General features: G+C 67.6%; 1 protein-coding gene across 1 annotated transcript; it reads right to left on the bottom strand.

The window, feature by feature from the left end:
* Positions 1-214: 214 nt before the first annotated feature.
* FCHO1 (FCH and mu domain containing endocytic adaptor 1) lies at positions 215-16062 on the bottom strand. Its single transcript, XM_064175292.1, is given in 30 exon segments — positions 215-331; positions 839-1003; positions 1094-1158; positions 1358-1557; positions 2375-2507; positions 3115-3270; positions 3862-3973; positions 4522-4627; positions 4751-4869; positions 5230-5692; positions 5694-5788; positions 5882-5973; positions 6087-6120; positions 6226-6288; positions 6525-6549; positions 6679-6857; positions 7172-7226; positions 7307-7328; positions 8089-8161; positions 8282-8326; positions 8947-9043; positions 9744-9842; positions 10198-10302; positions 10760-10912; positions 11201-11342; positions 11456-11530; positions 11625-11716; positions 12607-12702; positions 13815-13943; positions 15637-16062. Coding segments are annotated over 28 exon segments (3015 nt in total). The 5' UTR covers positions 12634-12702; positions 13815-13943; positions 15637-16062; the 3' UTR covers positions 215-308.
* Between the last annotated feature and the right edge of the window lie 1045 nt (positions 16063-17107).

Below are 17107 nucleotides of genomic sequence, written 5' to 3'. Positions count from 1 at the left end.
GCTGGGGTGGGGGCGGGGAAGGGTCATTAGAAAATAAAATGTTTAATAAAAGAGCAGCTCCTGCTCCCTTCACAGCACGGGGAGGGGGGGGGGCAGGGTGGAGGGGACACCCCCACCCCCCCGGGCAGCAGGAGACGACGAGGTGACGGCCACGGAGTGAGGGAGAGGAGGAGGAGGAAGAGAAACAGAGGAACTCCCACCCAGCGACGCCCCCCCCAGCCAGGCTCCATCCAGTGCTTCCAGTTCACACAACCAAAGGGAGAAGCCCCCCCGGGGGTGGGGGCTCAGAGGGTCCGGGGGGAGCTGGTTCAGGACCCTGCCAGGTAGATCCCTGCGGAGGAGAAAGGTGAGGAGGAGTCACCAGGATGAGCACACGAGGATGGGCACCGCTCCCTCGCCAAGCTGGGCACTGCCCGGTGTGCGGGGTGGGGGAGGGGAGGGAGGGGACCTCATACACCTCAGGGTCGTGGGGAGCAGGGAAAGGATCCCGTGCGGCCTGGGGAGGGGACCTCAGGCAGCCTCAGGCCATGGGGGGCAGGGAAGGGACCCTGTGCACCCCGAGGAGTGAGGAAGGGACTCTGTGCACCCCGGAAAAGGCACCTCGGGCCCCCCAGGGCCATGGGGAGCAGAGAGGAGACCCCAGTGCCCCCCCCAAGCAGCAAGGAAGGGAACCCTCTCCTGCCTTGGCACCCTAAAGAGCAGGAACAGGACCCTGGGCACCCCGAGGAAGGGCCTCTGGGTACCCTGAGGTCACAGTGGATGGGCAGAGGACCCTGCACCCCCCACGCAGGGCCGTGGGGAAGGGCACACGCGGCCCCCACAGCCCCCCAAGACGTACCAGTGGCAAACCTCTTCTTGACCAGCGACATGCGGTACCCGGCGCTGGCCAGCTCCACCTCCACGCCCGACAGGGTACTGCCCTCGCTGCTGAACTGCGCTGCCACCGGGCTGGGCTTGCTGGGCCCACACAGCGGCTCCCAGCTGGCACAGAGCCGGCCGCAGCCTGCCCGGGGACACAGAGAGGGTCGGGCTGGGGCTGCCGGGATCCAGCTCCTCCCCTGCCCGCTGCCCTCCGTGCGGGCACCAGCCTCACCTCCCTGCCCCGGGGCACCGGGCACGTCCAGCAGCCTCCAGAGCAGCCTCTTCTCCTCCAGGTTCCTGCCAGGACATGGGCACGGCCTCAGTCCCCATGGCACCCCCAAACCCTCCCCAGTTCTACCCCAGCCCCCTGCTGCCACCTCTCTGTCTTACCCTACCTGTCCCCCCAATTGCCAGCCTGGGGTCCCCACCAGCACCCCCAGCCCCCAGCTCAGGCCATCTGGGGGCCTCCAGCCCCGTGCCCACCTCCAGCCCTTACCAGCTGGCAGCAGGCTGCAGCCGCAGGTTGGCCACAGGCTCGTCCACGGGCAGCAGGACGTGGACGTTGGCGAGGGGCACAGGCAGTGCCAGGGCTGCGGCGTTGTAGCCGTAGTCGACGCTGACCCGCGTGGTGCCCGGGGAGCAGTCCCAGCGCACGCAGAGCCGCAGCGGTGCCCAGGCGGGACCCAGCCGGGAGAACTGGGAGGGGCACAACCACAGCTGGCACTGGGCTGGAAGGGACCCTCCCAGGTCACCTTATCCAAGCCCCCGCAGGCAGCAGGCACAGCTCCAGCCAGAGCAGCTGCCCAGGGACACAGCCAGGCTGAGCTTGGATGTCCCCAGGGATGGGAACTCAGCCACAGCCCAGGGCAGCCTGTGCCAGTCTCTGCCCACCCTCCCTGTGCAGAGCTTTCTCCTGCTGCCCAACCTAACTCTGCCCTGCTCCAGCTCCAAGCCACTGCCCTCAGCCTGTCCCCACAGCCCCTCCTGGGCAGTCCCTCCCCAGCAGATATTGAGCTGCAGCTCTGAGCTCTGCCTGGAGCCTTCTCCAGGCTGCACAGCCCCAACTCTGCCAGCCTGTGCCCACGGCAGCGCTTCCTGAGGCCTCTGAGCACCTCTGTGGCCTCCTCTGGATCTGGCCCCAGCCCTGCAGCTGAGCTCTCCCCGGGGCAGAGCAGAGGGGCAGGATCCTCTCTCTCCATCCCTGCCCACACTGCTTTGGCTCCAGCCCAGGCTGCCCTTGGCCTCCTGTGCTGCCAGTGCCCATGGCTGGCTCCTGCCCAGCTTCTGCCCCCCCAGCACCCCCAGGTCCTTCTCTGCAGGGCTGCTCTCCACCTCCTCCCCCCCAGCCTGGCTTGGCACTGAGGGCTGCCCAGAGGAGAGGCCAAGCCCCAGGAGCTCAAAGCTTTCTGCCAACCTCCTCCCTGCTCTGGTTCTATGACCTCCCCTTGCCCCCCTAGGGATTGAGTTTAGGGGCACCTGGTGGTGCCATCTCCCCCCCCTGCCCAGGGCTCACCTGGTACTTGAGCAGGGCCACGTTGTAGTAGGAAGCAGCTGGGCACTGCTCTGCCTGCTTCTGCAGGTGCCCAGTCAGGGCTGCCATGTTCAGCCAGAAGTCCTTGGTGCTGGGGTCACTCTGGGAGGGGTCACTGCAGGCATGTGGGGCACAGAAGCAATGGTGCCTGGCACTCACTGGCACCCCAATACCCAGCTCCTTCTTGTTGCACCTGCAAGCTTCCAAGGATGACCCCAGCCCCCCCCTGGCAACACCACAGACTCTGGTACCCAGCTTCTCATCACTGCACCTGCCACCTCCCAGGGTGCCAGTGCCTCCCTGGCACCTCCTGTACCCTAAGACCAGATACCCATTACTGCATACATCACCATCTAGGATGCCCACGTCCCCCTGGCACTCCCTGGATCCCAAACCCCACTGTGTGCCCAGTTCCCCTTCTGTGCCCCAGCACCAGCTCCCTCGTACTGTACCCACCACCTCCTAGGACTTTTGTGCCCCTGTAGCCCAGCACCAGCTGCTTATCCTGGCATCCACCACCTCCAAGGATGACTGTGACCCCCTGGCATCTCCTGTAGCCCAATACCAGTGCCCACCACTGCCACCCACCACCCCTCAAGGTCCATCCATTGCCCACCCAGGCACAGTCCATACCCAGAGACCACTTCCCTACCACTGCCACCATCCTGCCCAGGTTGCCCCACCCCACAGCTGGATGCCAGAGTGCCACCAGGTGCCCACACCTGTAAAGCAGGTCAGTGTTGGGCAGGAACTGCTCGATGGCAGCGGCGTTGAGCAGGCGGAAGCTGAGCACAGGAGGTGCCAAGGTGCCACTGAAGACCCGGATGATGCCAGCAGGGAAGGACATGGTCAGCTCCCCTGTCACCTTCACCAGGCAGCTGCTGGGCACAGGGTGAAGGGGGTGAGGTCAGAGGCACTGGGTTGGGAAGGAGCATCAAGTGCCAACCCCTCCCCTGCCATGGGGCAGGGGCACCTCCTACCAGCCCCAGGGGGCTCAGGGCTGCAGGGACCTTGCCCTTGGCCTTGTTGAGCTCCCTGAGGTTGGCCTGGGCACAGCTCTGCAGCCTGCCCAGGTCCCTTCCCTGCAGCGTGGCACCAGCAGCACACAGCTTGGTGCCAGCTCAAACCAGCTGAGGCTGCCTCAGTGCCAGTGCCCCTCTCACTGCCACAGGAGCCAAACAGCACCACTCCCAGGAGCCACCCCTAAGGGCACCACTTGCCCCTGGTCCCCATGTGGACACTGAGCTGTGGGTCTCCGCTCCTGAGTGCCACCAGCCAGTGCCCAGCCCCAGTCAGTGCCCACCATGCTGTGCCACCTTGGTGGCCAGGGTGCCATGCTGGGCAGCGCCAAACGCTCTGCACAAGTGCAGGGAGATGCCAGCAGCTGCTCCTTCCCTCTCCACCCTTGCTGTAGCTCCATCAGAGGAAGCCACCAAGGAGCCCTGGCACCCCCTGGCACCCCCCAGTACCTGTCAGTGTCGTGCCCCTTGAAGTAGGCATGGACATACTCGGTGAAGGCAGTGGCCACAGGCAGTGCATCCTGGGAGCCCAGCACCACGGGGCTGGGGCCCCGAGACAGCCCTGGGGGGGACAGCACAGCTGGGACCCCCCCGGCGACATGGGACCCCCCCGGCGACAGCCACCCCCAGCCCCCCGGAACACAGCAGCGAGAGCTGGGATGGACTGGGAGGGGATGGAGGAGGAGTGGGGAGGGTCAGAGAGGAGCCAGAGAGGGACTGGGATGGGTTAGGGAGGAACTGGAGAGGGACTGGGAGGGACTGGAGCCTAACTGGGATGGACTGGGATGGGTTAGGGAGGAACTGGAGAGGGACTGGGAGGGACTGGAGCCTAACTGGGATGGACTGGGATGGGTTGGAGAGGGACTGGGAAGAGCTGGGAGGGGCTGGGAGGGGCTGGAGCTTCCCTGGCACAGGCTGGCAGAGGGCCTGGAGCCTGACTGGCACGGACTGGGCAGGGGTTAGGGAAGGACTGGGCACAATTAGGGCACCCCCGGGGGGGGGCTGGGAGGGGCGTGGAGCTTTCCTGCTGTGAGTGGGAGGAGCTGGCTGGGGCCCGCCCCATGCCCACCGAGCGCCCCCGGTGCCCACCGAGAGCCCCCTGGTACCCACCGAGCGCCGGGGGGGGCACGCTGAAGAAGCCTCTCTCGCCCAGGCTGGCAGGGGCAGAGTGGGAGGGGGCACAGCTCCAGGAGGGGGAGGGGCTCAGCGACCGAGACTGCAGGGCAGGGCAAGCTGGCATCAGGGGGGGCCCCACCATGGCGAGGGGTCCCCACTGGTGGAGGTGGTCCCCCCCCGGTAGCTCAGCTCCATTCCCATATCCCCCCCCGATGCCACGCACCAGGTCGCTGTTGCTGCCCGCGGCCGTGCCAGCTGCTGCCCTCCTGCTACGGGACCGCCGCGGGGGGGCCACCAGTGGCACCTCCCGGGGGGCTGCGGTGGGGTGGGCAGGGAGAGCGTCTGGGGGGGGGCATAAATTGAGGGGGGGAGTTAAAGATTCACCCTGGTAGAAACCTCCCCTGGGGGGTGCCCAGCTGGGGGTCAGCAGTGCCAGGAGTTTGGCAGGGCACAAGTGGGGAGCGGGGGGGTGGGGGGGAGATAGAATTAAAGGGGGAGGACAAAATTAAAAGGGGGAGGGGTAAAATTAAGGGACCCCTCCCAAAATTAAGGGGGGGGGGCAAGATTAAGGGGGGGTTAGAGCTAAGGGGGGCAGAGATCAGTGTAAAGGGGAGGCCAAATTAAGGGCGGGGGGGGCAAAAATAAGGAGCAGAAGGAGGCAAAATTAAAGGGGGGAGCTGCTGCCCCCCCCCCCAGACTCACCCTGCTCAGGCTGAGCTGCAGGAGCCGCTGAGGTCCCTGCCCCTTGGCCGGCCCAGGGGGAGGGGCTGGAGGACTCCCCCCCACTCTGGGGGGCCGGGGAGGAGGAGGAGGAAGCCGAGTTGGAAGAAGCTCTGGGGGGGGGCTGCTGCTCCCTGCTGGGGCTCTGGGCTCTGACCCAGGGCTCCCCAAAGGGGTCTGGGGAGGAAGCTTCTCGGGGGGGGGCGCTGCGGGCCCGGGCAGCGGCTCCCCCCCCCGCCTCCTCCCAGAGCCCCCCAGCCCCCTGCCCGCTGAAGGCAGTGAAGTTGGGGGGCTCGGGGGGGCGGCCGGGGGGGCTGCGGGGTCCTGCCCCCCAGGTGCCGCGGGGGGGGGCGGTGCTGGGGGGCGCTGGGTGCGGGGGGTCCGGCTTGGGGGGGGGGCTCTGCGGTGTCCAGGGTCTGGAGTCGGGGGAGGGCCCGGGGGGGGGGGTGCGAGGGTGAATCCAAGCCGGAGTCCTCCACGTTCTCCGGGGAGGAAGAGGAGAAGGGGGAGGAAGAAGAGGTGAGGACGTAGGCACGGGGGGCTGTGGAGAGACGACCCCCACCGGGTCAGAGCGCCGCAGGGAGGGCTGGGGGAGGGGAGGTCACCCCCGAGCCCCCCTCCCCAAAACCCTCACCTGGGAAGTCCTCTGCTTCGAAGGCAGACTCCAGGGGGGGCCCGAAGAGAGCAGCTGGGGGCAAGGGGTCCGGAGGGGCTTTCCCGGGGCCACTGCATTGGGCGGGGCAGAGGGGACAGAGGGGACAGCTCAGTGCCACCGCCCCGGGGAGAGCATCTGGGGGTGCATCCCCCCCCCGGCACCCCACTCCCTCCCTGCCCCGTACCTGTTCACCTCTGCTGCTGGGCACCCTCTGGCACCTGTGGGGACAGGGAATGCGCTGGGGGGGGGGGAGGGGCTGCAGAGCCACTGTCACCCACGGCCAGGGGGCGACACAGCCTCGGGACCCCCCCGCACAGCCTCACCTCCTGCCAGGGGCCCCTCAGAGTCTGCATCGCTTGGGGCTGGGGTCAGAGGTGCCAAATGCCCTGGGGGGGGACAGGGACAGGCAGAGTTAGGGGACACGGAGCTCGGGGGGGGGGACACAGAGTCCCCGCAGGGGGCACAGGGCCTGGGAGGACATAAAGCCCTCGGGGGGGGGTCACTGAACATATCCATGGGGGTGGATTGTTAAGACAGAAGGGGACACAGAGCCCGGGGGGGACACAGAGACCCTCCAGACGGGGGGGGACACACACGGAGCCCCGGGGGGGTTGCCACTCACTGGACGAGTGTCGCTTGACAGTGCCCTGCAAGAGAAGAGGGAGCCAAGGGTCGGGGGGAGGTCAGAGCTGACCCTAAGAGGATCCCTGGGGAGGGGACCCTGCACAATTCCTCCCCCCTCTCGCCCCCCCCCCCCCCCCCCCGGTGAGGCTCACCCCCAGGGCGGGGTTCAGGATGAGGTTCCCCACGGTGGCCTTGAGCTGCTCCACGGCGGCCTCGGCGCTGGCGGCTCCGTCCCGCGGCTGCACCGGTTTGATGTGGACGTAAAACCTGCGAGGCTCCTCCTCGTCGTAATCCGAATCGCTGGAGGAGCAGCCGCGGGGGTCCCCCTCCGCTGAAGCGCCCCCCCGAGAGTCAAGGCAGCAGCCCGGGAGCGGATCCATCCCCTCCCCACAGCCAGGCACTCACCCAGCCTGCCTCCCCCCCGCGATTCCCCAAGTCACCCATCCCCCCCCCAGTCCCTCAAATCTTCCCCCCCCCAAATCCCCAAATCCCTCAGATCATCCACCCCCAACCCCAACACCATCCTCCCTCCCCCAAATCCCAGCAACCATCCACCCCTCCCTCCCAAATCCCAACATTCACCATCTCCCCCTCCCCAAATCCCAACATTCATCCCCCCCCCCCGCCTCAGATCCCTAAGGATACAGCGGGAGGTGTCCGGGCGCACGGTGAAGCCATCCTCATCCACCTCCGGGCAGCCCTGGGGGCAGGGAGGGATCCTCCAGCATTCCCAGCAGGGACACAAGCCCCATCCCAAAGGCTGGAAACTGGGATACTCACCAGCTCAGCATCCGGGGACTCCCTGGGGAGGGAGGAGGGAGGGTTAGGATCCCAGAGTTGGGAAGGGATGAAGGGATCCAGGGAGCGGAGGATACAGGGATGCAGGATGCAAGGATACAGGATCCAAAGGGAGGAAAGGATCCAGGGATATGGGGACATAGGGATGCAGGATCCAAAGGGATGTGGGGACCCAGGGATTAGAGGATATAGTGATGCAGGATCAAAAGGGATGCAGGGATACAGGGAGCAGAGGATACAGGGATGCAGGACATGAGGATGCAGGATCAAAAGGGATGCAGGGATCCAGGGAGCAGAGGATACAGGGATGCAGGACATGAGGATGCAGGATCAAAAGGGATGCAGGGATCCAGGGAGCAGAGGATACAGGGATGCAGGACATGAGGATGCAGGATCAAAAGGGATGTAAGAATCCCGGGAGCAGGGGATACAGAGTCAAAAAACAATGGATGCTGGAATGCAGGGATCCAAGGAGAAAGGGATACAGCATGAAGGATTCAGGGATGCAGAGTCCAGAGATGCAAGGACACAGGGATACAGGATCCAGAGGTGCAGGCAAGGATGCAGGGATCCAGCAAGGTAGCACAGGGAGACAGAGATCCAGGGTCAGTGATCAAGGGCTGCAGGGCACAGGGATGCAGGGCTCAGGGATGCAGGGCACAGGGATGCAGGGCACAGGGATGCAGGGCACAGGGATGCAGGGCACAGGGATGCAGGGCTCAGGGATGCAGGGCTCAGGGATGCAGGGCTCAGGGATGCCGTACCCAGCATCTCGATCCCTCTCTTTCCGGCTCAACCCAGGGATCCGGAACGCTTTACTGCGGCTCCTTTTAGGTCCTGGCGATGGGAATTGCAGGAAGGGGAGGGTCAGAGCTCTGGAGCAGCCTCTCCCAGCTCCCTCCTCCCTCCATCCCAACCCCCCAGCCCGGGATGGACGCTGGGATCAGACGTACTTGCCTTCCTGCACTGGGGCCAGGCGGTACTCGTCGAAATCCAAGGCTCCTGCCATGGAAAAATGGGATCAGCTCAGGATTGTGGCTGAGCCCTGCCTGCCTGGATCCCTGCATCCCCACATCCCTGCATCTGTAACTCCCTGGATCCTTAACCTCGACATCCTCTGATCCTCCATCCCCACATCCCACTGTCTATGGAATCCTAAATCCCTGCATCCCTGGACCCTTGTGTGCCTGCATCTCTAGATTCTGGATCCCTGCCTCTCTAGATCCCTGCATCCCTTGGTTTTGCATCCTTGCATCCTGTATCTCTGTGTCCTTACATCCCTAGTTCCTGCATCCCTATATCCATTGACACTGGTCCTGCACCTGTGTCCCTGGATCCTACCTCCCTGCATCTCTGCATCCTTTAATCCTGCATCTCTGCATCCTGTCTGCATCTCTAGATCCTTGGATCCCAGATCCCAGAACCCTCATGTCCCTGCATCCCTGCATCCTGCATCCCTGGACCTTTCATCCCTCTATCTCTGCATCCTTCATCCCTCATCCCACCTCCCAGGACCTCTTCACCCCTTGATTCCTTCCCTCCTTGCCTCCCTCTCTCCCTCCTGCCCCAGCAGGGGCTGGGTGGACACTGGCAGGTCGGGGTGGGCACCCTGCAGCCCTCACCTGGCCGCTCGCGCCCTGTGCCCTTGCTCTCGGCGAACCTCCGCAGCAGCATCTCGGTGCCAATGTTCTCCACGTTCTGCTTGAACTCCTCATGCACCTGAGGGGCAGCAGAGGCAGAGTGGCACCCCCGGGGGGCACACACACCCCACAGAGTCACAGAGTCAGGCAGGCTGGCAGAGAGCTCCAAGCTCATGCAGACCTCTCCCCCAGCCCCACCCAGTCACCAGTCCATGGCACTCAGTGCCCAGCCAGGCTTGGCTTCAGCACCCCCAGGGATGAGCACTCTGACACCTCCCTGGGCAGCCCATTCCAGTGCCAATCACTCTCTCTGCCAACAACTTCCTCCTACCTCCAGCCTGACCCAGCCCTGGCACAGCTTGAGCCTGGGTCCCCTTCTTCTGGCCCTGGCTGCCTGGCAGCAGAGCCCAACCCCACCTGGCAAGGAGCTGCAGGCAGCAATGAGCTCTGCCCTGAGCCTCCTCTGTGCCAGGCTGCACCCCCCCAGCTCCCTCAGCCTCTCCTCACAGGGCTCTGTGCCCCCTTGCCAGCCTTGCTGCCCTACTCTGGGCACCTTCCAGCACCTCAACATCTCTCTGGAACTGAGGAGCCCAGAACTGGGCACAGCATTCCAGGGGTGGCCTGAGCAGTGCTGAGCACAGGGGCACAAGAACCTCCCTTGCCCTGCTGCCCACACTGCTCCTGAGCCAGCCCAGGATGCCATTGGCTCTCTTGGACACCAGCTGAGTGGTGTCCCCCAGAGTTGGCATCTCCTCTTCCTCCCCCTGCCAGGCTCTCACCTGCCCGATCTGGACGTGAGTGTCCTCCACCGAGTGTGAGTAGGAGCTGATGAGGCCCTTCATGTGCTGCAGGTGAGCTGCCTCCACCTCCTGGAAACGCTGGGGGCAGGGGGCACAGTGGACAGGGGCTGAGCCAAGGTGGCAGCTCCCCAAGGGTTGGCATTGGGCAGGCAGGGAGGGTTAAGTCAAGGTGGCACATCCCCAAAGATCAGCACCCCCAGCAAACGGCCCCAGGCTGGCATGGCCCCGAGGGCCATCTCCAGGGACTGGCACCACCAAGGAGGTGGCATCAAGAGGGTGTTGTCCCCATGAAGGGACTCTCAGCCAGGCTGGCACTCCCTCAGGACCCATCCTATGCCCAGCGCCACCACCACCAGCCCACAGAGGCTGTGCTGGGAGGGGGGTGGGAGCCTCCCACTGCTGCCCGCAGTGCCCACGCCCTGGCAGTGCTCACCATGGCCGAGTCCAGCATCCTCTGCTCGAAGTCGGCGCGGGCAGAGTTGTACTTGTCCACCGCCCGCCGCAGAGCCTCCCCTGCCTTGCGCCACTTCAGCTCCGCCTGGCACCGCCGGCGGGCATCAGCCGGCGGCACCAGCCGGCAGCCGCCAGCAGAGGGCACCAGTGGGGCACGGGCACCCGTGTGGGGGCAGGGACCAACGTGGGCAGGGCGACGAGGACCAGCAGGGGGCACAGGGACCGAGCGAGGGTGGTCTGAGACCACCATGGGGAGGGGGAGCAGTGGGGCACAAGGACCGATGTGGGGGCACAGGGACCACGGAGAGGGCACAGAGATCATCTCAGGCGGCACAGGGACCATGGAGGGGGCACAGGGACCATGGAGGGGGCACAGAGGCCACCTCAGGGGGGCACAGGGAGCACCTCGGGGGGCAAGAAACCACCGCGGGCACAGGAACCACCACAGGGTGGGAGAGGAATCAGCTGAGGGGGCACGGGGGGGTACAGGACGGTCTGTGGTGGGCACAGGAGCCAGGGTGGTGCCACAGGGGATGCCTCACCTTGTCGATCTCCTTCTGGCTGGTGCCCTCCTTGCGCAGCCGCTCGTACTCCTGACACTTGCTGTGGTAGCTCTCCTTGGACTTGGGCAGCAGCTGTGCCACCCCATGGAGCAGCTGCACAGCCTCCAGCGTCCCTGCCACCTCCTCCTTGGACTGCGGGGGTGGGCAGGGGTGGGCACGGTGCGGTGCGGGTGGGTACTGGGCAGTGGGTGGGCAGGGTGGGTCTTTGGGTGGTGAGTGGGCAGGGGGTTCATGGGTGGGCAGGGTGGTTGTTTGGGTGGGCAGGGCAGGGTGTGGGTGGGCATTGGGTAGGGTTTGAGCGGTGCGTGGGCAGGGTGGGTACTGGGTGGGCATGGTGGTTGTTGGGGTGGCAGAGGGGCAGGTCGGGGTTTGGGGGGTGGGCAGGCAGGGTGGGCGAGGGCAAAGGTGTGCCAAGGGTACCTTCTTGTGCACCCTGCCCTGCTCCTCCCCGTAGCGAGAGATCTCCTTGATGAGGTCCTGCAGCTTCCTCATCAGCTCCAGGTGGCACAGTGCCAGCTTGTCCGAGGAGATCCGGAACACCTCCCACAGAGGGGCGAAAGTCCTGGCACGGGGCGGGGCACAAGTGAGCAGGGACCATCCCTCCCCACCCCCCCCCCCATCTCCTTCAGGGCACCCCCGATGCCAACCCCCACCCCCCCAGCACCCTCCACTGACCCCAGCTGGGTCCCGTTCGTGGCCATCTTGGAGAGCTTCACCATGGCCTTGGCATAGTTCTCCTCGATGGCAGCTCTGGGGGGGGCAGCGATGGGCACAGGAGGTGAGGATTTGGGGGGGGGGAGTCACCTCCCGCCCCCCCTGCTCGTGCCCCCCCGCCCCTGGGTACCTCTCCCGGACGAAGTCTGCCAGCTCCTTGGTGGAGATGTGTCCATGCTTCATGTTGTGGTACAGCACATCGAAGCCCAGCAGCTTCTCGCCCTGGGGGGGCCGCGTCAGCGCCCCCCGCCCCCCGCGCGCACCCGCGGCCCCCCCCGGCACACCCAGACCCCACACCCCCCCCCGGCACCCCCAGCACGCCAAGACCCCCCCAAAAGCCACTCAGTGCCCGCAGCCTGGGCACACAGACACCCTCCGACCCCCCCCAGCTCCCCAAGACCCCCCCCCAGAACGCACACAGCACCCACAGGGTGGGCATCCAGAGACCCCCCCCAAACCCACCCCCCCACCCAGTGCCCACAGATGGGCACCCTGAGCCTCCCCCCAAACCACCCAGGACCCCCATCCCCCCCCCCCCAGCACCCCCAGCACAGGCACCCACAGCCCCCCCCCACCATCAACGCTGTGCCCCGCGGGGGGGGGCAGGGCGGGGGGGGCTGAGCCTGTCCCCAGGGGCTATTTTTGGGGTGTTGTCTGCCCCCTCCCCCCCAAACCAGAGCTGGGGGCAGGGGGGGTGGCTGCAGAGTGCCCCCCCCCGGGGGAAACTGAGGCAGGAGGAAGCTGCAGGCAGCTGCGGAGCCCAAGCAGGAAGCAGCAATCCCTGCCCCCCCCCCCCCACGGGCTGGGATGGGGAACCCCGGAGGGGGGGGGCACTGAACTGGGGGGGGCATCACCAGCACCCATCTCCCCCCATCAATTAACAGCATTAATGAGGGCATTGAGCCCCCCCAGATTAAAAAGGTTGGGGGGACCCCCCCAAGCTCTGCAGTGAGGAGCCCCTGGGGGGGCACTCATAATGGGGGGGGGGGGCAGCAATGCTGGGGGGGGGACACTCATACTGGGGAGGGGGAAGCCATGGGAGTGTTGGGGGGCACCCACACTGGGGGGGGCACCCACGGGGGGGTCAGAGGGCCGGGGGGGTCCAGGCTTACCCAGAAGTGCTCAGTGAAGTAGGACATCTTGGGGGAGCTCTGCGGGGGGGGGGCAGGAGATGAGCAGCAGCTTGGGGACCTCAGCTCAGCTCCACCCTGCGGGGGGGGCACACATTTTGGGAGGGGGGCAAGGGAGGAGGTGCTCAGTTGGGACCCCCCCACACACAGCTGCACCCACGGGAGAAAGGTCAAAGTTCTTCCTCCCCCCCCGAGCCCTTCCGTGGGACACAGTTTCCTTTGGGGGGGGCTGGTACCAATGTCCGGGGGGGGTCATTAATGGCTTTAAGGGGGGGCGCGGGGGGGGGTGTCAGGCTGCGCTCCCCGCGGGGGGGTCGCGGAGGCTGCTCCGGAGCCGACATCGGATCCGCAGCTCAATAATGAATGAGAACCGCAGCGCAGCCGCCGCGGCCCCCCCGCGCCAAAACACCCCCCCGGAGCCACCCCTCACCCCCCCCGGCGCCAAAACACCCCCCCGGAGCCACCCCTCACCCCCCCCCCGGGGCAAAACACCCCCCCCGAGCTACCCCTGACCCTCCCCCCGGGGCAAAACACCCCCCCGGAGCCACCCCTGACCCCCCCCGCAGCGACCCCTGACCCCCCCCGCAGCAAAACACCCCCACCCAGCAGCCCCCTCCCCACCTGGGGGAGCCTCTGCCCCCCCCCGCGACAAATCTACCCCTCAGGAGCCCCCTCCCCACCCGCCGACCTCCTGACCCCCTCCCCCAGCATGCACCCATCGGAGCAGCCCCCCCCAGCTAAGCACCTAATGACACCCCCAGACTGTGACCCCCCCCAGGCTGTGCCCCCCCAGCTCATACCCGTCTGAACTCTGTGTGTGTGTCCCCCCCCTTGTGCCCCTCCCAAGTTGCCCAACCAAGCTGTGCCCCCCCCCCGCCCCGGGCTGCATTCTTCAGGTGGTGCCCCCCAGGCTCTGCCTCCCCCCCCCAGTTTATAACCCCCCAGGCTGTGCCCCCCCAGCTGCGCCCCCAAGTTGCGCCCTCCCCAAGCTGTACTCTCAGGCTGTGCCCCCCCCCCAAGCTACACACCCCCAAGCTGCGTCTTCAAACTCTGCCCCCCCAGGCTGTGCCCCCCCCCAGCCCCGCAAGCAAAACAGGAAACCCCAAAATCGCGCATGGCAGATGGGGGGGGCAGGGGGGAGGGGCACTCACCCTGTGCCGCTGGGGGGGGGCTCGGGGGGGGTCACTCACCCTGTGCCGCGGGGGGGGGGCAGGTTGCTGGGACCCCCTGGCTCATCCTCAGCTCGCTGCGGGTCTGGGGGGGCCACACACAGCAGTTAGAGCCCCCCCGCGAAAGTCCTTCCGCAGAGGCTGAGCCACCTGTGCCGGGGGGGGAAGTGGAAATGGGAGGGGGGGGCACACTGGGGGGGGCACACTCACTGCCAGCCCCACCTGGACCGCGACCCCCACACACCACGGTCACGAGTGGCACTCGGCGGGCAAAGTCCCCCCGGAGGTGGCAGTGACCCCCTCAGGGTTGGCGGGGGGGGGGGGGGGGGTCCGATTTTACCGGGGGGGGAACCACAGCACCGAACTGCTGCATCCCACCGGGACCTGTCCCCCCCCCCAAACCCCTGCGTGTCCCCCCCAGCTCCCCAGGCCAGCAGCGGTGACCTTCAGCAGCTGCGGGGGGGGCACACTGATGGCACCCCGAGACTGGGGGGGGGCGGGGACGGACACCGGCAGGGGACGAACCGGGAGGGGGGGCGGGGAACGCGCGCTAAGCCCCCTCCCCACCCCGGGTAACGGATCGGGCGGGGGGGGGCACGCAAAGTGCAGGGAGGCTCAGACCCCCCCCAGCAAAAGAGGAGGGAAAGAGCCGAGCCCTGCACCTGCAGCGCCGCGGGGGGGGCGCAGCCGGCAGCACCGGGAGCGGCTTCGGGAGAGGGAGGCGCTGCCCCGGTGCACCGGGAGCGGGGAGGGGGCTTGCACTGGGGAGGGGGCAGCGGGAGGAGGGGGACCGGTGGCTGAAAGCGAGGTACGGGGCGGGGGGGGGGATGCTATAGCGGAATTAGTCGGGGGGGGGGCAGGGCACAACGGTTGCACCCCCACACCGGGGGCTGCCCGGTGGGACCGGAGCCGGCGGGTGGGGCATTTTCGGGGAGGGGGGGATCTGGTTTGGGAGGGGAGGGGGTCCCTGGTTGGCCCTAAGGGGGGGGGGTCGGGGGGCGCCACACTCACCTGCGGGGGGGGCCGCCACCGCCGCCCCCTCCCCGCTGCCGCCGCCGCCCGAACCGGGACCGGGAACCGCGGCGGGGAGGGGGCGGCAAGGGGTGGGGAGGGAGGGGGCTAGGGGCGGGGAAAGGCGGGGAGGCCACGCCCCCTTCGGCCAAGGCGCCTCGCGATTGGTCAGCGAGCCCGGCAGTGGTTACCGCAACCAGCAACCGGCGCCGCTGATTGGCCAGGGCGGCGCCGCGCCGCGCGAGGGCGGGGGGGCGATTTGCATATTTAAAGAGGCAGGCGCAGCCCGGGGGGGGGCAGTAGGGGGGGGGATGGCCCTGGGGGGGGGTTGGGGGGGGTTGCTCAGGGGCCCAGAGCTGCCCGCGCCGACCCCCGGCCGTGCTGCCCCTCGCACCGGTGCCACCTACGCCCCCCGCCAGGGCTGCCAGCACAAGCGCGACCCCCCCCCGCAAACTGCACCCCGCGATGCCACCCTGCCCCCTCCCCCCCGCAGTGCCACCTACCCTCTGCCAGGGCTGCCGACTGCCCCCCAGCGATGCCACCTACTCCCCTCCCGAGGCTGCCACTCCCTGCCAGGCGCTCCCGGTACCACCGCCCCACCCCGGCGATGTCACCGGGATCTCACCCCCCCCCGTGCCACCTACCCCCTCCTGGGGCTTCCAACCCCCCTGCGATGCCACCTGCTCCCCCCCGGTGCTGCCACTCCCTAACAAGGGCTCCCGTTACAACCACCCCCCCCCGGCCCCCCCGTTTCATCCACCGGCTGCAGCCGCACCGCCAGTTCCCGGGACGCCCCCCCCGCCCCGTCCCGGTGCCACTCGGTGCCACTCACCCCGCTGAGCTCATGTCCCGGCTCCGGCTGACAGCGGCGCAGCTGCAGGGCACGGAGGGTGCCCAAAGTTGGGGGGAGGGGCAGGGTGGCACGGGGGGGTCACATCGCGGCGGTGCCGGTGGCAGAGCTGGGACGGCTCCGGTGCGTCACGTGGGGGATTCGGTTACGCTCCCTTTTGTCTCACCGATGCCCGTGCCTGGCACTGGGGGGGCACAGCAGTGCCAGGAGGAACACAACAGCCCCGGTGCGGTCCCGCTGCTGCCACCAAAGCCTCTGGTGCCACCACCGCAGCGCCGGTGCCACCAAGGCAGCTCCCAGTGCCGCACCCACCGCGCCGGTGCCACCGCAACAGCCCTGGCACAGCCCCGCTGCTACCGCAACAGCCCTGGTGCCACCTCAACGGCCCCTGGTGCCACTACGACACCATCTGATGCCACCACAGCCCGAGAGCCGTCACCACTGCTCCAGCGCCGCTGCCACAGCTGCAGTGCCACAACAGCTCCAGTGCCAACATCACAGCTCCAGCGCCGCTGCCACAGCTGCAGTGCCACCACAACAGCTTCAGCACCGCAAGGGCCTCAGTGCCAACATCACTGCTCTGATGCCACCACGATGGCTCCGGTGCCACCATAACCCCCCCAGTGTCACCGCCACAGCCCCGATGCCACCATAACTGCCCCAGTGCCACTGCCACCGCTGCAGTGCCACCACAACAGCGTCAGTGCCACAACGGCCCCAGTGCCACCACAACGGTCTCGATGCCACCACCACAGGCTCGGTGCTAGGGACTGGGGAAGGAGGGGGGGGGAGAGTAGGGACCAGGCCACCACCGGAGCTGGCACCTCTGTGCCAGGGCAGCCAAGGGGGTGCCAGTGCCCCCAGTGCCACCCCTGCCCCACAGCCACAGTCCCCTTGGCTCAGCCAACCCAGAGCCAACCGGGACCAGTCGGGGGGGGCAGGGGGATAGAAGGGGAGATTTGGGGGGGCGCCTGGCGGGGGGGGGGTGTAGCTGCGGGTGGGGGGCGCTTGGGGGCGGTTTGGGGTGTTCGGGGGGGTGGGGATGAATTGGGGGGAGTGGCTGGGGGGGGTGAGGTGCTGGGGGAGATTTGGGGGGGTTGATGATGCAGGGGTGAGGGGAGTGGGGGGAGCTGGGGGTCTGGGGGGGTTGGCGATGCTGAGGGGGTCCAGAGTGGGTTGGGTCTGGGGGGGGTTGAGTCCTTGGTTCTCCCAGGCTGGAGCTGAACACAAAGTGGGGGCTCAGCCCCCCCCCCACCCCACCCCACCCCTGAGAAAGCTCCAAAACCACCACCCCCCCCCGCGCCCCTCCCCCCCTCCTCCGGAGCCCTCCTTATGGAGGCGGGGGGGGGCGGGGGGCTGGGGGCGGCAGGGCTGGGGCTGAAGATGAGGAGGATGAGGATGGGGATGCAGTTGCTATGGCAACTCCGCAGCCAACCTCCGCCGCACTGCTACG

The sequence above is a fragment of the Pogoniulus pusillus genome, chromosome 41 (genome assembly GCF_015220805.1).
Source record: "Pogoniulus pusillus isolate bPogPus1 chromosome 41, bPogPus1.pri, whole genome shotgun sequence".
Classification (NCBI taxonomy): Eukaryota; Metazoa; Chordata; class Aves; order Piciformes; family Lybiidae; genus Pogoniulus; species Pogoniulus pusillus.
The sequence above is the reverse complement of the archived record's forward strand: the minus strand, read 5'-3'. Positions and strand labels throughout refer to the sequence as shown.